The sequence below is a fragment of the Cyanistes caeruleus genome, chromosome 3, assembly GCF_971803275.1.
Source record: "Cyanistes caeruleus chromosome 3, bCyaCae1.hap1.1, whole genome shotgun sequence".
In the NCBI taxonomy this organism is placed as follows: domain Eukaryota; kingdom Metazoa; phylum Chordata; class Aves; order Passeriformes; family Paridae; genus Cyanistes; species Cyanistes caeruleus.
This window is the reverse complement of record NC_141703.1, coordinates 75,867,691-75,892,992: the sequence shown is the minus strand read 5'-3', so window position 1 is coordinate 75,892,992 and position 25,302 is coordinate 75,867,691. Positions and strand designations below refer to the sequence as shown.

General features: G+C 38.2%; 1 protein-coding gene across 1 annotated transcript in view; it reads left to right on the top strand.

Moving 5' to 3' along the window:
* The first annotated feature begins 10,015 nt into the window (after positions 1 to 10,015).
* ARHGAP42 (Rho GTPase activating protein 42) overlaps positions 10,016 to 25,302 on the top strand; it is a 142,513-nt gene continuing 127,226 nt past the window's right edge. The window contains exon 1 of the mRNA XM_086882022.1: positions 10,016 to 10,992. Within this exon, the coding sequence (XP_086738148.1) occupies positions 10,839 to 10,992 (154 nt within the window). The 5' untranslated portion in view covers positions 10,016 to 10,838. The remainder of the gene's footprint in view (positions 10,993 to 25,302) is intronic.

Sequence of the window (25,302 nt, the reverse complement as noted above, 5' to 3'; positions counted from 1 at the left end):
ATACAGAGTTGCAAGGAAATTCTTTATCTACAGCAATTTAAATACTGGGATGAAAGCGTTTGAGGTATTGGCTCAACAGAAACTTAAATGCTTGAAAGAAATATTGGAACAATCTTAATATATGGGGGGAAATCCCCACTTTTTATTTCAGTAAACCAGTGACATCAGAAAAAAATGACAAATTAAAGCATCTTTGGACAAGGACAGGTTATTCAATGAGTATTTGGGGTTAGAATGACAAAACAAAAGTAAGACATGTCTAATAAAGCTAAATTCTTTAGACTAGAAGCCCACTGAAAACAGTCAGAACTTCTCTTGATTTCAGTGAACTTTCAATAAGCCTAATTAAGCTTAGTCTTTGAAAAGAGATTAAAATGTGAATGGCCAAGACTTCAGAGCCTCGCAAGACAAATGTTGGGATTTCAATCATGATTTCAGTTTTCAGTGAATCTTGTTAATTCCCTGTGTGTGGGAGCTATCAGTAGGAGAAAAAAGAGGGCATTTTAGAGAGATGATCCAGATCAGATGATTCAGAGAGATGTCATAACCTGAAAATCAGGACATAAACAGAACATTGAGAGATGTTCTATTTTACAGGAAACTAGTATTACTGAGAGTCAAGGATGAACTAGAAAATTTTCTATGAAAAAAATGCATTTCTGTTATGATTTATAGCTTCTATGAATAAATGGGACTATTCCAAAATTCAAATACCCTTATCACCAACCATTTCTCCTTGTATAACCCAAATCTCTCATGCTGTAATTTGAACCAAATGCCTATTCTCTGAGCATGCAAATCAAATACCCCCTTTCCTTTGAAGAAGTCTTGTATCACTTAGTATACTCTTAGTATTCTCTCTGCATAAAACACACATTACATTCTTTCAGCATTTCCTGTTGTTTCCTAGACCTCTGATCACTCACTGCTCCCTGTTTATCCCTCTCCACCTAGACCACATCCTTGAACTACCATGTCAAACAAGAGGACAAAGCTGTCCCGCCCAGAGCTTATTTCACAATGAAGTTGATAGGAAATACGCCTTTTTGCAATAATATAACCCTGCTAATTCAATTTCAGCTTGTTCATCTGCTATAACCTCAACATATATAAAACATATAATACTTCTATTGAAACATTTGCTCAAGGCATCATAAGGAGCAACTGTTATTTAAACTGTTTATTTAGAGAGAAGTCTCTTCTTTCATAGCAGTATTTCTTTTAGGTATGGTTCTGACTTTTGGGAAAGCATAAACAATTATCTCCAAGAGATTATTATTACTAAAGGACAAATGTTATTACTCTACTGAAACAAAGATTGCAAAAGTAGTTGGATAGGGCAAGAGTTTTCAGAAAAGCAGATTTCACAAAATATGGAGATGGCAAATAGACATTTTCTGAAAGAACTTGAAGGAGTGCAGGTAGGACTACAGAAAGGTTATTCTGTAGGCCAAACTATTAAACAGGAAAAGCCACACAGTAGGAGTAGCAGACACAATTATGTCTGTACTGATAACTCTTCGGTAATTTGGACCAGTGAAGAATGAATCATACAAAAACCAAAAGCAAGGCTGAACATAAGAAACCAAGGACCCACCAATAAAAGCAAAAACATGAGCAGATGTAATGTGTAAAGTGTTAGGCAAAAAAAGTTTTAGCAGTAAGAAGTAACTGGAAGACAAAGGGAATAGTGAGCATATTTTTGAGAAACAAAAGATGCTGAGCAAGTGAAAATACCTAGTAATTCCCTGTCCTGCTGAGATGTCCCAAAGAAATCTCAGTTCAAATTTTCATTTATCAAAACTAGTCATGATGAAATAGAAAATACTGTTGATGAAAGGAACAGAATTTAAAATAATTTTGACAAATCAGTAAGACAACTAGCTTTATCTTACTGGGTTTGGAACAAAGAACAAAGCAATGTGTAATGTTGTAAAGAGAAAATAAAATTCAAAATACAGAATGAGAAATATTTAGCTAGATGGTGGTGGGGACAGAATTGTCCTAGGGTTACAGTGATTTATACAGTGATGTCCTTCCAAAGAGACATCTCCTAATATAATACAAAAAATGAGCATGATAAGTAATCCTACAAATTCATCTATTGTGAGTCCTCACAGAGAATTCTGTGCTTCATTTAGGAACGTCATGTCTAGCAAGAAACCAGACAGAATTCTGATTTTTTAATTTTTTAATTTTTTACAAGAAGAAAAGTTTTTAAGAAGAGGATGAGTTTAAGCAAGATGAAGGAAACATGGTAAAAATGTCAGAAGACAAACATTGTTCTTCCAAGTACAAGGGAGAACAAAAAGAAGAAATAATTTTGACAGCAATGGTTAGAGCTGGAGAAGATTTTCAGCAGGGTTGTGAAACAACAGAGGATACTGTTTGAACAAACTAAGAAAATATCATATTGAGAACAAGAGGCAATGAAGTTCTTTCTCAGGGATGATTTAGGAGAAGAAATTCATGCTATATGTCTCCTTTGAACCGCTCTTAAATATCTATATTTTCAGAAATGGAGGGAAGAGGAGGGAGAGGCATTACAATAAACATATTAAACAATACTTTTTTTCCAATATAAGGAGGAGAGAGCTACAAAATGTATAATTTTAGGCAAAGTAATTTAATTTTAGAATTCCAGATTAGGAGCATCTGCACTCTAAGGAATCTGTCTTCAGCCAGTATCATTTGCATAATTATAGTGCTAGACAAGGACCACACAGAAGCAAATCTATATTGAATAGCAAAACAGACAAACAGCAATTTGAATCACAGCTTGATTTCCCAAGGCTCTGAGAAACATCAGATAGATATTTTGGCCATGTGCAAAATTGACTGGGGGCAATCTCTTCCTCTTCTCCCAAATACGGGTTCATCATTAGGCAATACTCACTTTTTTAAGTTACCAATACAAAAAATGAAATCTGAATTGGTTTATATCATAGAAAGTATAACTTCAACACTTGCAGACTATCTTCTATTTGAGTCTTTGCAATTACATGAAAAATTACCCAGGTTGGCTATAAGAGCCTAATTTAATAGTTTTTTGGATGTGTGGTTTGTTTATTTTTAAATATATTTGTAAAATATTTGACATGACTATCAATACATTTCTGGTTATATATTCTATGAAACTCAAAACCAGGAGGGCTTTAACTCAAACAAAAAAATTACCCTGAGGATTAAAGTATAAGGACAGATAGCTATTCCACTATCTACAGGAGGGATACCCTGTTGTTACCTTAATGTAATGAAAACATTATGAATCAAACAAAAAATGAAACACTGATGAGAAGAGAACAGAGTTCAAAGAAAGAGCATATTTCTCTTGTTCACATGAAGATCTATTGTGTGTTTATAGATGGAGCCATGAAAAACAGACTTCATTTGCTATTTGATTTGGTTTTTTACTAAAACAAGAAGAACTTTCCTACTTTTGGCAGTAAACACCTCAATATCTTGGAAATTACAATGTAAGCCACATATTTTAGAGGATGAAGAGAAAAATCCACGTCAGAGCAGTTATCAGTTACACAGTAAATGGAAAAAAAAAACCCTAAAAACAGAGTTTCCATAAAAAGGAAGAATAAGAACATGCTTAGGTAAAATATTCTTGAAAAGTTTAATGTTGCACTATATTTCTTTTATGTATTTTGAGATTTACTGAGATAGTTATCCCTAATTTATTCTAGGATGATCATTTTGCTGTAAATCCTCAAGGGGACACTGCTATTCTACATCAGGTATTTTAGAAAGCTTCCTCGTGTAGACAAGTTTATGGAAGTAACTTGCTCCTGCATTATTACTCTGTCTCCATTTCCCTACCTGTAAAAAGAAAAATATATTTCACTGCATGTATCCTGTTCTGACTCAAACACCCAGAATCATAACCTGTGTCTTTCACCCTAGGACTGCTACTCAGTGATTATCACAAAAATTACTTGACTAGTTTTCAGAGAAGAACAGGATTAGAAAACATCCTTGTAGGCATTAATGAGTAGGCACATAAATTATTCTTTCCTTATATGCCATAAAGAATACCTTTTTTCTGGATTCAGGCAGAATTCAAAAGCTCAGAACTACTTAGTCTTATCAAGACCTAGGCACTTCTGACTACGCACAAAAGTAGAGCTCTAGGTAACACAGAGAATTAGAAAAATGTTCAGGTAATTTATTAAATTATTAATTTAGTTTCTTGTTTATGTACCTCTGTAAACACATAATTAGATTAGTGAAAAAAAATACTTAAAGATTAAGTTAGAAATGGCATTTTTTCAGTATTTTCTCTGGAATTTTATTACTTTCTGAGTAAAATTTTCTGCAATTAAATTAAGTTTTCAGGGTAGGGCTTGCTTTTGAGAAACCAGTAATTCATGTGTCATTCAACATTTCTATCGCTGTGTTTAACTTGGCCTAGTCCAGATTTATCTTTCCAAATTGAATCCAGCTTTTTTACTTGGCAAAATGCTTTCAGTGCTTTATGGCTGCCAAGAGGCTTGCAAGATTTGCCCTTTGGATGGGCATTTCAACTGTGCTCTTTCTGCACAGGGAAGTACTAGCAAGAGGCTGAGCCTGCTCGTTACCAGTGCCCACTTTCAAGAATTGCTAATGAAGCAACCCACAGGTTGCTCTGCTAGGACAGACTAGCAGATATCCATACATCCAGAAAAGACAACGTTGTATCATAAAAAGCCTTCCCAGTTATCTGCTGAGTCAACCTAAATTCAAATTATGTGCCAAAGAGTGCTGACTGCTAAGGACTTCAGTCTCTGGTGAATGGAAACGTGAGCATGCAAGAGCTCTTGGTCCTACTGACATTTGTGTCATAACTTGCAGACAGACAAAGCAGAGATAAACTGGTATCTTCTTCCACTGAGTGCACAGGATGCAAGTTACCATTACGACTTCAAATTTATAGAGTAACGTATGAAGATAATCAGAAATTAATAATGACCGTTCCTTTAAAGACCTTACATACCTGCAAATCATACCATTAAACAATAGCTGGTGAAAATGATGTCATCTGACTGCCCTGTATTCGGATCTGATTTGGCTCCTGAAAACCTAGGAAGAACCAAAGACTTTATGTCAGGAGACACCAGTTGCTGTCTCCTGAGGCCTGTTTCCCCCACACAGTATGGCTGCAATTGGCATCTCTCTAGTTTCCATGCAGTAGAGGTTCACATGATAAAACAGCAGATATGTCACTTTCCTTCTCTTGCTAAGCTTTCTGTGGCATCCTTTCTACCACAATCTTCCAAAGTGACTGAGCTTCCTTCTTTTCTTGATATCTATATCAAGATATCTATACAGCCTGCAGTCACCACAGACATCCACCTTGACCCAAGAATTGTGCGAAGGTGTAGCAGCTGAGCTGAATATACCCTGCCTTTTAGCTGCTCATCTAGATCAGGTTATCACCCATTTCTTACCTGGCACTAACTTGCAGTCTGCTGACTAAGGGCAGGACCAGAATTTGCTTACATCTGTTTCTTCTTTCATGTTCAAAGTGATACAAGTGACAAGGCTAGTAAGGAAGGCATCCACTTAGGGAACTGGATCCTGGATGTGAAAGAATAATTGTGGATAATGATGTGAAATTAAATTTTTTGGTGTTCACCTTGATGGTGATTTTCATAGTCCCATTGTTTACTTACTTCATAAGCTATAACCAATAATGTACCAAAGTTACTTTCAGAAAAATGCAGGCAGGTGCCTACAACAGAATCTCACCAAACGATACATGCACCAAATTTCAATTAAGATGATACATCTACTGTCTCTCAGATGCTTTGCTTCCAAAGTAAAAATTAAAGAATTGAGGCATTTTTCTACTGTATATAGACATGGAGAGTGATCCAAAGACTTTTCATGCTGAGTGGAACTCCCAAAAGCTTCAAGAAGAAATGCAATGCAAAGTGTGATCTGAAGTTTCCCCCTTCTAGAGACAACACTGTGAGCCAAGACTCAATGTATTCAGCTTTCCTACTCTAGAGGCTAATACTTTAGGTACTAGGATACATAAAGCAGCCCTCATTTCCTTGCTGTGATTTTTAAGCTGCCACATCTACTGCTTCGCACAGAATGTTGAGTAGCCTTTATCTGCTCAGTCACGGGTGCTGTACCCATCCCATCTGGAAGCTGGGAACTGCTTGTTTCAAGTGTCTGTAATTCACATAGTGTCAGGCACCTACTTCTTGAGGTAAATGCTATTTTGAGCATACCAGAAGGCAGAACCGCAGCCTGTTAGGGAATATTCAGATTCTACCCAGAAGTACCCAGGAGGCTTAAGCAAACACAGCATTAGAGTTACTAAACATGATTTTTAATTTCAGCTTTGAACTTCACTGTTTGAAGCTGCTCCAAACCACTTGAAGCTAGCTCATGTATTAAAAACACTACATTTTCTTCGAGAAAGTTTGCCAATCTGTAATTATTTATGACAATCTGAAACACTGATAGGAATGCACATGTGAGGTGACCTCTGTGCACAGAGACCAATATTTCAGGATACCATGGTCTGTACATACTAAATTACAAGGCGTGGTTGCCAAACTATGATTTTGTCTAGCTACTCTCCTCCTCTGACAATGTTAACTAGCAGTGAAAATACCCAAACCAACAAAACAAACAGAACACATTGGCAGCTATGTCATTTAACAGTCAGTTAACATGAGATTCTGTTCCAGACAGAGTAGTATTACTTTCAGTTTATACATGCAAGGAAATAAAAAACTTAGAACCTACTTTCCTCATGAATTTTCATTTATTTTATTTTTTTTAATTTAACACTGTTCACCAATATAAGCTTAGCATGTAGTATCTTAAATTAATAAGGAGAAACTGAAAACTTTTAACAGAATTTATCCTAGCAAGTTCCTGGGAATCTTGGCAATTCCCAAGAAGAAACCTATTTGAAACTTAAGTAAAACAAGCTCTTTAGAGTGCTAAAACAAATTCAAATACTCTGTAAAAAATCGCTTGAGTGAGGTTTTCTGTTCTATTAATATTTTCTATGCTAGATAGGTAGTTAATCTTGTATACTTGAGCAGTTCAAAAGGGCTTACAAGCATCAGTGTCCCTGTATTTTTCTGCCTATAATCCCACAGTCTCTCAAGGGAAAACAGCAATTTTCAGAAGACAGAGCAGTGCCACACGACTCTATAAGTAATTTTCCCATAACTGTGTACATTGAGACAGAAGAAAAACAAGGAAGTTGGCAGAGTCTCTATAATAAAATATTCCCCAGTAGATAAGAGACACTCACGGTCCTTTTCTGCATTAACTGCCTAGACTGATAGCATCTAACAGAGGAGGACAGAGCCATAAATGTTGGGGACTGCATGCCTCTCGTCACACTACGAGTAGGGAATAGGTGCTGCTGTCAGCAGTACTGAGACACAACCCTTCTTTCCTCTTCCCAGGCTGCCTAGAAATAGGCCTGAGGTATCCTTCAGAGTCAGACTAGGGCCACTGTCTGGAAATTACAGTTCAGTGTTTACATTTAAGATGAAGGAGAAAGGCACAGTAATTGATCTGACCTCATTAGCATGTAAGATATTAGAATAAGCTTAGAATAACAAACATAGAAGTTGATAAAACAGGACAAATCTCCCTGGGGCTCAGAAAAAAAAAAGGTGTCCATTTTTTGTTCATCTCTTCACAGCTAGTAGTAACACCAGGCTAACTAATTTACTAGAGCCTTTTACTTTAAGGAGTGGTGCTCCTACCTACTTAGATGTCTAAACTCCATTTCAGTATGGTTCACTCTCCCCTAGCATACTCTTAGTTTACAAGATGCTGTTTCGGAAAGCTTAGGCTTCTCCCCAGTTTCTCCCATCTTTTCAAGTTATGAAACCTACTGTTTCTACCAGGGCACTGTGCAAGAATCTTCTAGGGGAAATAAAAGAAAAAAGAAACCAAACCATATACAGTTTTATCCTGCTCACTATAAAGTTTGGGCCTCCATACTTTCCAAATACATCCTCAAATACCTTGTTGTCCTTAGAAAGCAGCAAACTACAAGGTCTCAACTAACTCCAACACAAAGTACACCCTAGGACTTACCTTTCCATCAAGACTTTTTTTGTTAGTTGAATTCTGCAAGTATGCCAGATCCCTCATTTACCATATCCTCCTTCAGATGGAGCCATAAATGCTCATTAAGCTCACAGGTTAACTTTAAAACTTCTCTCTGCCAGTGGAAGATAGCGCAGGATTGGGTTTTCATTCGGCCACATATTGCCTTATGAAGCAAAGACAATTCTAAACAAATCTATTACCTTAAAAAGAAAGGTTTTTGCTGAGAAAAGGGAACAGTAGTACATGTGAACTAGTAGAATTTTTACATGAACTTTGGTACACTGTGTGCTGAGAAATTCTCCGTTTGGCTAAGATATGGATTATTCTGAGAATCATGGAACTACTTAAATGGATAATGGTAAGTTACTTGGAGGGAGAATGCTATTAATATTGGTCTCATTAATATTTCCACTCATGATCTTGATACCAAAAGCAGAAATGTGCTTATGGAATTTCTTGAGATGAGAACATTATACAGTAAAAATCAGCCACCTTGATTACCCATATAACTACTTTGAACTAAAATGCTTAGTACGTTTTTGGGACCAATGAGTGTTTCTGTTTTCACTTTGGAATCTGCTAGCTGAAGACTCGAAAAGAAAGATCTAAGAAACTTAGTGAAGCACAGTAGCAATTTTGCTGTGAAACAGACAAATGCAATCTTCATCAAAGGTGTTTAGTTCAGTAACAGTCATTAATGTGACTGAACAAGGTCTTGCATAAAATTTTAGTAAACTATGATGAAGTAAGATCAAATCAAACTTAGACATCTAGACAAGAACAACAAGAATAAAGAAGGAAAATAGTATTTTATTATATGACAGAAAGCTTTGATTTACTTCAGGAATTGTATGGAAGAGTTAAGAGATGACACTATTGCATTCTAAAACTACATCAAAGAATAAACAGGATAGAAGACAATTTTTTTAGTTACAGATGATATTGACGAGAGAACAACCTTTCCTAAAATTATTCTGTGGCTATATGTAGACTGAAAATTAGGTTTTTAATAGTCAGAAAAAAGATCCATTTGGAACATCCTTCCAGTAGTTCAGCTGGATTCTATATAAAGTTTATTAGTTTGCAAGTGAAATTACATGCTACTGGCTGCAAAAGCATGCAAATAAGCAGACCTTTTCTGTTTTATTCGTCCTATTGTTAGAAAAACAGCAAACATGGTAACGGGCAGAGTTTTGCGATCACTAGGAATTAAAAGAGACTTCAATGTGTCTATTGGTATCAACACTGATGGCTAGCTCTGATAATGTCCTGAGGAAGTCTCAGCCTTGTAAAAACTGAGAATTATTATTTTTTTCACTTCAACAGATTCTGCAGGCTGTGTTAGTAAAAATGGCAACGTCTCTTCTGCATTTTTGACATTCAAAAAAAATCTATTGTGAATACATAGAGGTATGTTTCAATGAACATTTAAGAAGTGTGAAAAATACAAATTATGTCAAGGAATTACAGCATGTAGGAGCTTTGAGCCTTCCCACACTCTCATATTCAACTGTGTAAACACGGAGACAATAATTTGGTTGGAATTTGTGCACGCCATTTTTGAATGCCGTTTTTGCCAAGTGGTGGGCTGTCTTGGAGTACAATTACTTTCACAGCCATGCCTCGATGGTTGTTTCCAGTTGAGTTGTTGCCAACTTGAAGGTGTGTTTACAGAGAGCTCTTCTTAAATCCAGTATGTACATTTGTATACATGCTTACACACTGATACGGTATGTCTGGATAAACCACTCCAGATAAACATACAAGAATCAACCAAAGCGTTTCTGTTTACTGTAATAAACCCACTCACATACTTGTAAAAACCTAACTTTGCTGCAGAAACAGGGCTTGCATTTTCCTGATACTCGTCTTTAGGATGGGTTAGGCTCAGCTGTATCCCCTTCATAGCAACCGAGTTCCGTGGCAGAGCACGGATGTTCCCATCTTTGTCTATGCCCGTCCATCGAGGCGCTGCCCCGCCGCAGGCCGAACACGCACTCGGGGCAGGCTGGCCAGGGCCGTGCTGGGTGCCAGCAGGATTCCCTGCCAGAGCAGGCCCGCTCGGGCTGCCCCGGCCCCGGCTCCTCCAGCGGGGACCGGAGCCCCTCCTGCTCCCCTCCTTCACCCCGACACAAACCGGCCTCCTCCAGGCGCACCCTTTGCAGTGCCCTTGTGCCTCCGTGCCCCGGCGCTGGGTCTTCCTTCCTGACTTTGCTGCGGGCGCTCCAAAGGCCCTGGCACAGGAGGAGGCGAGCGCCGGACCTGGCAGTGCCGAGCGGACGCTCCGGCTCGTAGCGGCCCAAGGCCGCGCCGCCGCTGGAGGGCAGAGCGCGGAGGGGCGGCGAGCGAGGGGCGGGCACTGCCGGGCCGCGTCCCGGCGTGTGAGCATGCCGCGCCGGGAGGAGGAGGAGGAATTCCTCGGCCGGGCCGGGGGAGGTTCGTACTGGAGTTAGCGCCGGGCAGGGAGGAAGAGCGAGCGCTGCCGGAAGCGGCGGAGCGGCGGCGGCGCTGGGAGCCCGCGGTGCCCCGCGGGCAGCAATGTAGCTGGGTGACAGCGGCCGGAGCGCGCCGCCTCCGCTGCCAGCGGCCCGGTGCGGCGGGTCCGGAGCCTCTCCGGGGAGGCGGCAGCCCAGCCTCGTCTCGCCGCTGCCCCGCTCTCCCCTCTGCCCTCGGCGCCGTCTCTCGGCGCGGCCCTCCCTCCGTTCCTCCCTCCCTTCGCCGCCGGCCGGGGGGCTGCGGCCGCCGCCGCTGCCATGGGGCTGCCCACGCTGGAGTTCAGTGACTCCTACTTGGACAGCCCGGATTTCAGGGAGCGCCTCAAGTGTCACGAGATCGAGCTGGAGAGGACGAACAAGTTCATCAAGGAGCTGATTAAGGACGGAAGCCTCCTCATCGGGGCGCTGCGAAGTGAGTCGGGCGGCGGGACCGGCGGTGGCTGGCAGGAGAAGGGGCTTCTTTTGTTTGAATGGGCGCTGGGCGCGGGCTCCCCTGCCGGCAGCCGCCGAAAGGCGCCTCCTCAACTTTCTCTGCCCCGCTCCCTCCCTTTCTCGCTCCCCGCCGCCGTGCCTCGCCTCGCCCGCCCGCGGCGGGGCCGGCTGGGTGTCCCGGGGGAGCGGGGGCGGTGCGGGCCCTGCCCCGGCCCGGGGGCTCGGCCGCGCCCTCCCCGCCGGGGCGTGGGCGCCGCCGGGGCGCGGAGCGGCCAGGTGGTCCCGCCTGGGATGCGGACAGAGCCCGGGGTCGGGGCTGGGGCGGAAAGTCGCCCTGTAGATCGCTGTACAGTACGGACCAGGCGTGGAGTGTTGCGGCGGGGTCTCTTTTTGGCACTCTGGCTGCTGGTTGTGTCTTCAGATAACGAAGATGTTCGTAATAAGTGGGCAGAGCAAGATTAAATAAAGTGAGTTTATAGGCAGAGTTTATATCCTCTCCCTCATACTCTCGAGTCTTCATGTGGTAGAATAACTTTTATGTATTTTTGAAAGGTTCTGAGAGCAGAGATAAACACGAGCAGTGTAGTGCTTTTAAAGGTCTGTGAGTTGAGCACTGACAGCTTTCTGGGGCGTGAAAACGGCGGTCATGCTCTGAAGATCATAAAGTGAAAGCTAAGAATTGCCCAGGAGCGTCACTAGACTCGGTTTGTCCTCCCGTACTCTAAACCTTGCCACCTACTTCTTGTCTTTAAGTCGTTCTGGATCTCTCACCTGTTGTCCAAAGTTTATTTGTACTTTAAGCCTTTCTTGTTGCTGAAAAGCTTTCTCCGTGTAACAGAAAGTCTGAGCTTGTTTTAAGTAGTAAAAACTTACTGTTACAAGCCTGGTCCTATGAAACAGCAATGACAGATTAGGATACCACCATGAGTACTTTTTTGACCTGGACTAGCACTGAGAACTGGCTGCTTTTGGTTCCAGATCAAATATGAACAAACACAGCTTTCCTCTTAGGCTGTCTGAAGACAGGCTGAGAGGTTGAGGCTGTTAAGCCTGGAGAAGATAAGGCTCTGGGAAAACTTCCTTCAACTCTCCAGTAGCTAAAGAGAGGCACACAAGAGCTGGAGACAGACTTTTTAGGATATGCAATGAATAATAGGCCAAGGGGTAATATAGTGGGTAGATTTAGATGGGATATTAGGAAAAAAATTCTTCATTGTGAGGGTGATGGGGCTCTGGAACAGGTTGCCCAGAAAAGCTATGGATGCCCACTTCGTGGAAAGGTACAAGGCCAGGTTGGGTGGGCCTTGAGCAACCTGTCTAGTGGGAGGTGTTCCTGCCCATGGGAGGGAGTTTGGAATTTGATGATCTTTAAGGTTCCTTCCACCACGAGCCATTTTATGATTGCCAAAGACAGATTGCAGTAGAACAAATATTGTATTTGAGAAGTGATTTGAACCCTAATTCTTGAGTAATCCCACTGGTTTTGGGGAGAACACTTAAGAGTCCTTGCAGGATTTAGAACGATATTTCTGTCTCAAGTAATGACTATGTAATTTGTAAGTTCTCCTGATTTTAAAAACCTTTTAGTTCAAATGTTATTCTATTTGACACAATGCTTATTGTACCCTATGTACAGATCTAGAATGTTGTGTGTCTTTTAGCCTTAGGAAAATAAAGTTTGTTTTGGTATAGTAAGATATCTTTGTCCTTTTTTCATTTCAAAACCCTTAATTTCATGACTATTCTATAGAATATTGCCTTAATTCCTGTGTTAGGGCTGCTGAGGAAATGTCTGGATTTTTCTCAACAAATTAGACATCCTGGACTTAATGCTCTGAAGACACTGTTGTAGATGCTGCAAGGATAGTGTACCTGTCACAGCGAGTAACATTATATTTCTAGAGCACAGAAATTTGACTTAATTAGCTGCTCCTACTCACCTTTAAAATCAATGAAGTATAAAATACTTATGCAAGCCTTTTCTTTTTTTCAAATTTCTTAAAATGAGTTTGAGAATCAAACTGTGAAGTAGTTGAATTCAATGATAGCTCTATTATTTTATTTTTGAATATTTAATAACCTACAAGCCCGGAAACAAAGCAGGCATTATTTACCAAGTTTTATCTCTAGGTGATCTAGGATTTTTATTTACATACCATTTTGTAGGATCAGTTCTGATGGGGTAAAAAAATCTGAACTGTGCTGTAGAGCTTCAATGGAAATGAGGTTTGGAATATGTCATCCCTGACCATGCTTAGAGCAGAGACAGTGAAACTGACTTGATGCAGTTAGAAAACACAATAATATTTTATAGGTTGCTAAATGTAAGTTTTATTATATGAAATGACAGCATGTCCATGGTTTTTGAGGTGAAATTAAACTTCTGTGTTACAAATGTTACAATATTTTAATATTTTCATCATTAAATATTCAAGTTACTCTAACAATGCAATGTTTATAAATACCTGGCAGATTCCACATAAATTGAAGGTAGAACAAATACGCTTAAGGTAGTATGCAAATATTTTGCATTTTATTTGGAGTGGTCCCAAAATGAGTCAGACTTTATTTTAATGTGGTTTTGCTACATTAATTCTGAAGAGTGCTGCTTTCCAAGGTGGCATGCAGAACTGTAACAGCGTGCTCCATGAAGCAGCAGTTGACATTTGTGAATGCAGTGGGAACTGATAAAGCTAGAATTGATATAAAATCCTCAGCAGCTTTTCCCTAGCATTTTCTGCACTGTTTCATTGTCTTTCTAAATAAACAGGACTCTCTGAGTAGCGCAGAGCAACATAAGTTTTATGTTTCAGTTTAGATAGGTGTTAGCATCCCATCTGCGTGGCCATTGTGCCTACTTCAGCCTTGTCCTACAATTAGGATTTGTACCAATGGACTACACTGCCTTTTTCAAATAGCTGAGGTGTACTAAATGCATTACTATCTCTTGAAAGATTTAGTTTATGAATGTAAGAGACTTGCCTATCATATTAAAAATTTATCTTTTGACAGATTTAATCCTGACAAATCTAAGTAGAAGCATATAGTTTTTTAGTGCACCCAGAAGAGGGATTTTGTTGCTAACTTTGGAATTAAGAGGGTAAAAAAAGTTTTAGAAAAAATGGTTTCCTGTTACAACTGACCTTGATTATTAGGTAACTTTTGATTTCATTATTTCTTCAGTCTCCTAATTTAACAGATCTTTCAGGTGCAATGTTGAAAATACATATGCCTAAATGCTTCACATTGTGAGGTCCAGTTGTGGAATGACTCCTAGGGCAGAATTGATATTTTTTCTTCTTGTTCATTCTAGGTTGTTTCCAATTAAAACACCAAGTCTGTTTTTCTCTGTACTTTTTGCCAGTCATGTACTTTGAAATTTCTTTGTAGCTATCTTCTGAAAAAACAACCTAGTCTAGGATGTTGTCCAATAGATTATATAGGCAATTCCATTATAGAATTACTTGTAAGCTTTTAATTTCCATAATACGCCTACTGACTTGACAAAGTTAATGAATAATGTATTTAACAATCCAGAAAAGTGATGTTCATCTTGTACAGGTGATCGTAAAGCTCACTGTGTGCAGAAGCCTTCTGTTTCTCCTGATTTTTGAGGCCCTGTCCATCTTAAGTCCTATCAAATCCACATATTCAAAGATGAGAACTGCCTAAGTTTTGGGATAAGTGGTTGAAAGTTCAGTATGTTTACAGCTGTTTTAAGTAATATTATACTTTTTCAAGTGTCTTAGTGTGATGCAGATAGTAATACAGAACTGTGGTGTTATATATACATGTAATATAAAAAAGATTTAGCAGATATCTTTAGAATTTTGTAATTTAGTAGCAGTTATTAGTTTTATTTTACTACTTGACACAAGGAGAAACAGAGACACAAGACGAAAGACTGTCTTTTGACATTATTTCAAAAATAATGTCTTTTGCAAGGGATGCAAGGAGGTGTTATTTACCAGGATTTTATTGAATTTCACACACACAAAAGATTGTCTTAAATTGCTTGGCATATTTCAGGGTTTTCAGGAATGATTCACTTCTCTACTAAACCTAATTACAAAATACAGTGATGAGCCTGTTTATACATGGAAAAGTTTTGGGGATTAGCTCCCTGGAAAAAAAAAGGACAAAATTACAGCATAAGAATTTACGAACTTTTTATCTCTTTGGGGATTTTTTTTTTTTTTTATTAATGTCAAAACCAAAACCTTTGTATTTTTCCAGAGAGATGCATTTTCCCAGATATCTTTGTCTCACATATTTTCATAAGATTATGTCTTTGCAATGTCTTTTCCAGATTGTAAGTGAAGCAAGACTGAGTTCATTGAAAACTGACTGCTGAAGTTTGATAGCAGTTATTCTTCTTTATTTATGTAACTTATATTTCTTAGTCCCTAAGTATATTATTCCCAGTAAAAAAAAAAAAATGTTTCCCACTTAGTATGGCCATACATTAAGATGTGATGCTAACTAAACTTGACCATATGATCTGTGCTGTTCTGGGATATTTCCAGTGTTGCACTTACTTAGTAAGTAAGCATTCACAATAGTCAGCACAGCTTCATGGATCACACATGTGGTCATCATACCTACTTCAGCCCTACAACTACTATTTACAGTGAGAGACTATATTTTCTTTTTTCCCACTAAAAGGGAATTTAAACTTGCTCATTGCCATTAGGGTTTTTTTTAAGTTATCTGTTGCATTGCTGTTCTGTTACTTCTGATAGGCATTTGTAGGTCCTGTGCAATCTTTGCTGGTGTCTGCATTATCTATGGATTATGGATGTAACTTTCAAAAACATTTTAACAGTGTTCTGCCTTTTATGCAGAGATACCAACAGTAAGCTAGTTGGTGGCCAGAGAAGGATTTTAATTGCTTCCTCTAGTGCTTAGAGCAGCTGCAGTCTGTATCATATTATCTTTAGCCAAATATATGTGAAGAAAACAAATACCAGGATGTAGCAGACGGTTACAGACTGCATTATTTTCTGGATATCACATGATGTTTTGTTTTGAACCAGTAGTACCTGCAAGTGAATTTCCTTACTCTCAGTAGTGATTACTGTATTAAGAAGACCTTGAAGGACTCGACATGGGTGTTCTTAAGCCTTGATATTGAAACTGGTATGCTTTAGAGAAACCTGGTAATTGGATTATGACAGGCTACCAAAGGAGCAGTTTTGAGTTTCAAATGCCATATGAAATGATGTCTCTGCTTGAAGAAAATATTGTGGATTTAAAAAAAAAAAAAAATAGGATTTTTAAACTGATTTCTTTAAAAGGTTAAATTTAATATGTTTCTTAATGGGCCAGTTGGTTTGTTGTCTACTGTGTGCTTCATTTCCTATGAATAAGATAAATGAATTCTATTAATAAGAGACCAGCTGCTTTAGGAATATTGTCTTTACTACAATGGAAAATATGATGCTGTGGTCACTGAACTTGTCCAAATCTCTTGGGTTTTTGTGGGCAGAAGTGCTACAGCAATTTGCAGTTTCCTGTAATAGTAAATAACTTCATATTCATCCTCTAAAAAAAAAAAAAATAAAAAAATTCAGAGGACAATACAGTCCTTCTTCCTACAGAATAATAAGTAAGCCAGTGCTGTATCTTTCCCTTTCTATTTTTTCTATATTCTCAAAACTGTAATTATAAATCAATCTGGAATATAGGGAAGTTCTGTACTATGGATTTACTTTATTAAATCCAGTCTCCTGCTAGTATTACATAATGTAATCCCTACTTGTCAAGCTCCATTTTAAAAACAATTTTTATCCTTTCTGCTAGAAGGCTGTTCTAGAACCTTGTTACTCTGAGAGTTGGATAACTTATTAAAAATAAATTTAATCTGGAAATTCAAACTTGTTTATGCTGATTTTCCTTGCACTCAATATTTCTGCACTGTTGTTTACTTGGATTTGCTTGGTGAATAATCACATCCTTTTGCTGGACTGAACAAACTGTTCACATCCTCTCTTCTAAGAGGTTCTCTGATTTCTTGGTCATTTTAGTAGCTCTTTTCTATGCCTTTTAAAATTCACTTTTATGTTTTCAACAGCTCTAAAAGTAGGGAAAACAAAACTAGTATAATGATCTTAAGTTTTATCTTTTCTCTCCATATTCTGTGGGAACATCAATCATTAAATCAGATCAATGCTTATGGTCTTCTTTTGGCTATGTGGTGCTATGGATTCCTCAAGTGCATGATTAAAGGTGAAAAAGTCTCAGGATCTTATAGGCAGTAGCAATGAAGTATATATTTAAACTGAAATAAAATAACCTTTCTTGCATATTAATATGGAATTGAAGTACTGTTGGGCAGTAATGTAACCTCCCATTGGCACCCTGTGAAGTGCAAATGGCTTTCATTAGAAAGGCGTATTTCACAGTACTTTATAAACTCCAGGCTATGTTACAGTGTAGTTTTTTCAGATAAGGTGGAAGTTACCAATTTAAATCACTTCCCTTTCCTGAATTATGCAAACTTGTATTTCACAGGACACAAAAGCTTAAACGTTACTGTGCTCTGGTTTTTTGCTTAATATAGTTCAGACATGGCAAAAGAGTATGGAAATGCTGTATGTCTTAAGAAGTGTTATCTTCTTTTAGATCAATATTCAAAGGAGGATACAAGGTGCTGCAATGCCTTGGTCATAATAGTTTGTTCTACTACTCATGTTAGTTGATTTGCAAGTTGATTAAAGAGAGGTTTGCATGCCAGATATGGGTTATAGTGCTTGTTTACAAAGATTTTCTTGGTCTCAGAAATATATTATTTAAATTAAATTAGGTATCACCATTAGGATTAAATTTCTACGTAAAAGCCTTTAAGTAAAGTAAACATAATGAAAAATAAAGCAGGTAACAATAAGAAGCAATTTGTGATTTTGCCAAGAAGTTGGACCAGATGATTCTTGAGTTCCCTTCCAGCTTGGTATTCCATGATTCTGTGATTTGATCCTGTAGAACCATCTGTCTGACATGAGATCTTCTGGTGTCTTCTCACAGAAGCCACCTCTGCAGCCCTTCTCCACCTCTACCTTGCCATGTAAACCCAGTAAAGCTCTTCTCCAAGTACTTTCAGTGCTTCTGTTTTTGGAGGAGAAACATTTTGGTTCCTCTTCTAACAGGCAGCTGCTGCCTAGGCATTTGATGACTGAGAATTGTTTTGTTGTTGTTCATGGGGGCAGGTGAACTTAGGAAAATAACAGGGGAATGAATTGTTAAAAAGCTGCAAAGGCTTTTAATTCTTTTGCAGTAAATCTTAGATGAGGTGGTCATTCAGCTGACCATTCAGCCCATTAAGAAACCTATTAACATTAGACTTCTGTTAAGGATATAATTTTTTTGTGATGACCTCTTCTTGCTGCTTTCTGCACAAAAGTACCTGGCCAAGAACCTGTTTCCTTCTAGAAAATTATCAAATATAAAAATCATCTTTGTTCTTCTTCCCCAAGTTCTCACCCTTGCCACTGTCTCACCACCGTGCACAGAAAAACCTCAAAATCCTTGGTAAAACAACCAATACCGGGGGTAGGGTTTCATGGTAAATACATTTCCTTTTGAGTCGAGTTCTTTCTTTGCTAATTGAAAGTGCACAAGGGATAACTATGGGATTTATTGTAACTTTTTTTATCTTCTGTTGTAATAATCAGATTAATTTCAAGAAGTGGCCAAATGTCAGTGTAAATATGTGAAGATCTCTTCTTAAAAGCCATAGTTCTTAAAAGTGCAGGTCATATTTAAAAGGAAGAGCAGAGAGATTTGCAGTGTTGTGATGGTACATGTTGATGTTCAAAAGCCATCCTAGATTATCAGTATTGTAGAGGCCTTTGGAGCACTGGGACTGTGCTATTCAGAAAGTTTACATTCCTCTAAGTCCATTCCTTCCATCTTCTCACCCTTTTCTGTCTTATTTAACCTTTGTTTACAAAGGATGAGGAGGAGTTGAGAGAGGTAGAAGTAGAGAGAACACAAGAACTCATCTTCTGTGGAATTTACTATTTGTATAAACTGTTACTTTAAATCCATAACTATTATAGAGGGGTGATTTTCCTCTAAGCCTAAAGTTACTTACAGGTTGCAGGAAGCATGCAGAAGAAACTTGCTGCTTTGAAAAAGATTGCTCTGAGTCTGGGGTTATCAATTAAAAAAAATATTCCCTTTTTGAACCTTTTTATTTCTGGAGCTACCACTGCCATTAAATAATAAGCTGTATAATGAAACGTTTAAAAAACCTAAAAAAACCTTTCCATCCTCCTCTAGTGAGTTACCAGTTAGTCTGCATTAACAGGGAAGCTACAGAGCCATGTCACTTACCTTCTGGGAAACCTTGAAATAAGTAAGACTTGAGCTTTATTTTAGGAGTGGTAAAATCCCCTTATTCTGGGGAAAAGCAGAAATTACGAGAACATTTGAGAGACTGATACTGCTAAACATGTATGTATAAAAATACATCTGTTCATTCATAAAGTGTTGTCAAATATTTTGCCTTCTATGGTAAGTAAAAAGTATTTATAAAATATTTTACCTCCATGTTGGGTATTAGGAAAAGTTTTTTTCAGCCAGAGGGTGGTTGTGCACTGGAACAGGCTCCCTACTGGAGTGATTATGATAGCAAGCCTACAAGAGTTCAAGAGTGCTTGGGCAATGCTCTTAGGCACATGCAGGGATTCTTGGGCTTGTCCTGTGCAAGGCCAGGAGTTGGACTTGATGACCCTTGTGGGTCTCTTCCAACTCGGGATAGTCTATGAATCTGTACTAACTTGCATATTTCTATAAAGAATCTGTTTCAGTACAGAAAAAGAAAAATGAACTAATGGCTTCCTAATGAGAAGTAATAGCTTATTATAAAAATTTTAGTTTACTCAGTGTGCTCAGAGATGCTTTTGTGAATTTCATATCATGGTGTGTGTTATTTGCGTAAAAGTCAGTACCATCAAGAGTTGGCCTTTGGCATTCTTAGCATTTAATGGGTTGGTTTCTCATCTGAGTTGTGCTTTGAAGAGCCAGAGGGTAGGGACCAAGCAGACATCCAATGGTATAAAACAGACCTGAGGAAAAAAATTGCTGCTTTCAGTTGGTATCAGATCTGGTTAAACAGGAGTTGGTTTAAGCTCCAACAAAGTAGGTGGGGTTAAAATAATCTTTGGGAATATTAATTTTTGATTAACCATGTGCAGATACTGAAATGTAATATGGCTAGTACTACTTTTTCCCCCCTCTCCTGTTTTGTTTTGTTGTTTTGGTTTTTTTTTCTTTTCCTTTTCTTCTCCCAGTTTCAGGATGTTATTGACCAAGCCTGATGGTTAAAACTAGGGAAAAATAGTGCAGTTTGGTAAGCATCACAAATACCTGCTGAAATGTTTTTTGACTCATAGGTCTTTGTCTAGGAATGAACTGACTGGTTATTTTTTGTACAGATTGGATATAAGAACTTGTTACCTTAATTTGATACATTTATTTATGTCAGTTCAACTGTAGTAGCAAGGAAATGAATGCACTGTAGCTTCTCAAAATATTTTCTTCTTGAAAATGATGAGTACTTCACTCTGGTTTTAGAGGCAACTCCCTTGCTTTCTGTTTTTAAAAAACATGGTGAGACTTCTGTGTTGGAAAACATGCTTTTCTTTTGAGAGCTGAAAATTGTTAGAATCGCAGCAAATCACTTTTTGTTGTCTTTGCATAATGTGTTTGGGGACATTTTCAGCAAGTCAAGAAACAGCAAATGTGCCATACCTGCAGGGCAGCTGACACTGACTTTGGAAAGCAGTTGGCTCCTGGAGGGGAAGATGAGTACATTTAATAATGTGAACATGGGCTTGCAGACTGACAGATGCCAGAAGTATGTTGGCCAGTCTCACTTTAAGGGTTTTGTGGATAGTTTTTGCATTTATGGATGTTGAGTCTGGCCTTGCTGCTCGTTTTCTGGAAAATGTGAAAAATTGTGAAGGCACAAAGAAGACCCTTTTGAACATTTGAAAAGCATATAAACATGCCTCCGTTCTTGAAGACCACAAACACCATGTAGCATATGCTTTTTGCCATTACTTAATCTGAAAGTTAAAGATTTATTTATATCAAAGATAAAATTCTTGATGGGAGGTTTCTCTAAGAGACCAAGGTGTATGAAGATCCGAGTGTTAGCAGAAGCCATACAAATTAAGATTATAAACTTTCAACTGTAAAGCTAGTAAGATACTTCCTTGAGACTATAAAGGACTTTTCATTGCTGGAAAATAATAAATTGTTTGGAATTTTTTTCCCCTAAGTTGCAGTCTTATTCACTTACACCTGTTGGACTTGAAGTATTAAATCCTGAAACTTCCATTCAGGGTAGCAGGGCTTGTTGATCACATTGGGTTTTTTTCCTTGCCTGAAAAACAAATGTTTTTAGTCTACTTGCAGGTCGTGAAGTTACAATCCTTGAATGTACATGTGTGAGTGAAACTTTGAAATCCGTGAAGAATACTTCCTTAAGACATTTTGCAGTTTAATGTTTTTCATGTTTAAAATACTTGCAAGTAAGGCCTCAGACAGTTCCTTCTGGTACTCCTTACTTTGGTATCAGCACTGTAACTCAAAATGGAGGTGCTATGCTTGTAGTAACTGTCTTGGGGGGATGTTTTTGGTGTCTGGTTTTGTTGTTTTGCATTTTTTTTTCTTTTCCCTTTCTTAGTTTTGAACACTAGACTGTATAATTTTAGTGTATCTACATGCCTGTGGAAATATACATTGAAACCAAACCAAATAGTTTAAGGTGGTAATACTATGTTTCTTTTCATATATACAGACGCTAAATAAATATATTCAGTTCAAGTTGCTGCCTTACACGTATGTGAAGATAGCAAACTTAATATTTTTCGAAGACCCTTAATATCAGGAAAGTGGGTTTAATAATAGCTTAGCTTTTTTATCCTGTTGAGGTAGAGATAGTCTGAACTACTTCAAAAACCTTAAAATTCTCACAGTTATTGTGTATACAGTGTTTTCTCATCTACTACTGTGACTGGTTTAATTGGAAACTGACATAAGAACGTGGAGATGCATCTAAGCAGATTCTTGTAGGTATAAATGTAAGCTTGGCAATAGACTTAATGAAGTTTTCTCACAAATACAGTCAGAATGGTTGGCTTTTTGCTACGTGAGCTTTGAGCTGCTGCATCCTCATGCTGTTTGGGAGCCTAAGGTCAAGTGAGAAATCCAAAATATTTCGTTTTATGAAGAGGCGTTTAGGCACAGCAGGACATTTCCTGTTTACATAGCCAAATCTTCTTTGTATGCTGAGAGATTTCCTGATACACTCGTACAGTATTTTTGAGCTTGCCCATTAAGCTGTAGCTTCTATTGCTTAGCTGGTTGAAGATGCCATCATCTGCACCCTTGTCAGTATGACACAACTCATTTTGTTATGAACTGATGGGATGTCTTACCCATCTTTTGTTTATCCCCAGATTGCCGGATGTAAGATGAAAACGTTAAGGCCAAATGTTCAAGAAATTTGTTTAGCATTTATTTTTTCAGATCTAATCGAGAAGTAAAGTACGGTTTTTTTTCCATTCTTTTTCCTCTGTAATAAAAGAAACCCACTGGTCTCTGGTCTAGGTAAATTAAACCTACAAATTCACAGGATCTACTGACTTCCTTTAGTTCCATACATCCTAAGAACTTCCAATTTTGATGTTCTTGTACAATATTGATAACTTTCATAGTGCTACCTTTTCTGTTTAGTGTCTTCTCAGTGTAGTTGAAATACAGCAGGTTAAAATGTGTTTATTCTTATTCTGTTGGCATTGCTACCGCACAGCAACAATGTAATTCTTTACTTAGTTCATTCATTTAGTTTTACTCTTGTCTCTTAATGCATCATATCCCAAATCTCCCTGGGAATGGTAATCATTTTAAATTTACTAAAATGGCATTGCAGATCACGTGTTTGTTTTTTTTCTCCACCAACTTTCTGACAGCTTCCAAATAATTTGTCAGTGAAATACACATTATGCTGTCACAACTCCTCCTCACTGACACTCCAGAACATCTCTGATGCTCTCTATGAGAAGGCAGAGTTGTCTGTGCACCTTGGGATTGCATGACTGTTTTATGGTAAAAACTCACATGCCTGCTTTTGCCACTTCTCTTGAGGAGTCATTATGGAGCTCTGAGTACTGTGTTGTTGAGATGAGTGTCCATTTTACAATGCTTTCTTGAATGTTTAATGTTCCCAAAGGAATCCATGGTATTTTGACAAACGCTTCTCTTGTCCCTTTGTAAATCAAAACGGCACTTGAACAACAATGCATTTGTACGGAGAGAATAAAACACAGGACAGCAGTGTTACTCTTATAGCGGATGGATTGGGGGAATGATGTTTTAGTAGCTTGATATTTTCTTAGTTGGTTGGTTGGTCGGGTTCTTCTTTTTAAAGCATATTAAGTAATATAAATCTTGATCCCCCTGCCCCTTTGTGGATATGCAAGAGGGGCTGAGTGCAGTGAAGATGGGCAGAGACTATAAGGTTCTGCACCAGTGGGAGTTGGAGTTTCTGCGTATCAATCCCACGTCTGGATTCTTGGCAGATATCAAAGTTAAACCCTTTGTATGCCAAGTTTATGTCTTTCTTCTTGTCACAGTTGTCCCATAGTGAAATAAACCCTGTGATTTGGGGAGATTTATCTTTAACTTGTACATCTTTCTATAACTAGTACTTTGTTTTTTGCTGTATATAAGCAGGTGTTGAGTAATTAAAACCTCTGTTAAATGTTGTGGGGGCATTTCACTTGTATCTCACTTTCTACATATGCCTTTCAGTTGACATTTAAAATAAAAAGTTATTATCTATAAAAGCATTAAATACCATTTTTAGCATTTGAATTACTATTTGAATTTGTTTGATTTGGGTACTTATAAAATAGGCACTTTTTAGTGTGGGATTGGGATCTTAAAACAGTTGATTAGTATATTTTATTAAAATAGCATAGGCATTCATTTTTTTCTGAAATTAAACAGATTGTTCATGTAATCCCTACTATCAGTGCAAGAGAATTTTTTATGCTGCTGTACATTGTACTGCCAGCAGAACTTTTGTCATACTGTTTTGTTAAACTTCCTTACAGGTATGTTGGCTCTTTAAATATGAAGTCCCATACTTCTGTAACTCCTCATTCATTCCAGTGTAAGGGTTGTATTTGTGCTTCTCAGAGAGAAATTTAGGAGGGAGAATTTACAGTGAGATCCAGATCTATGGCATGGAATTTGGTGTCTCAGAAATTTGCTTCTGCTTCTGAAAGAATTTAAGTACATGGAAAGTTTGGGGGTTTTTTATACAAACAAAACCCCATAAATTGATAAGATGCATCTGCAAAACCTGATTGTTTCCCCATAAAGCAAATTACTGTAGTCAGTAATTAAGTCCTATTATTACTGAAATGCAAGTTTCAGATTTTCAGATAATACTTAGGTTTAGACTTGGTCAGCATCTGTGTAGTCTCAGCAGAGCCACGCACTGTTCCTTCAGACCTCCAGAATAACTGAATAACACAATAATAAATGGCCAGTCAGTGACCCTCACAGAAGTACTGAGCTCCTATAAATCAGATAAGGAGAACCTCTAATTGCATAGCCTTCTGCTAAAGTTTCCCCAAGTGTCCTCAAATAACCCCTTTTCATAAAGGGATTTATCTTACCTGGGTTGAAATCCAGGTGTCCTGTTAGGCTCCACACCAGTCTGTGACAGTACGCAAGGATTTTCACGATTTAAGTGTTTCCTTTGTTGTATGCCTGCTCCTTGGTTATGTTATCTGACAATGGCAATTTTGTTCTATGAGAAATAGTAACTGTTGTCTGTATACACTGCCTGCCCTGTTCATCTGGATTTGGATTTGCAGGGGTTTTTTTAAGGTCTTTATTTTCTTTCTTCATTATTTCAGTTTTTGTTCCCCAGCTGCTTTGAAAAGTTCAAGTCTAGTTAGTTTCTGCTTTTAAATTACCAAATCTGTCCTCTGGTTGTCCTTTGTTTCTTCTTTATGGGAACTATGCCCATTCTGAGTTAGACTGCAAGAAACTTTGTGGAATATCCAAAGCAAGAATGCATCAAATAGTGATAGTTTCTGCTTTTGGCATTCTTTCCCTACTAGGCCTTAATATTTGTGGCTGTTGCTGATTGTTGAGTTAATATTATAAAATAAATTCTTGCAGTGACTCCCAAGATCTTTCAAGGAGTATTAAAGCTAATGTAAATAGCATCAATATGTGGATATATTTATTTTTTTTTCCTATG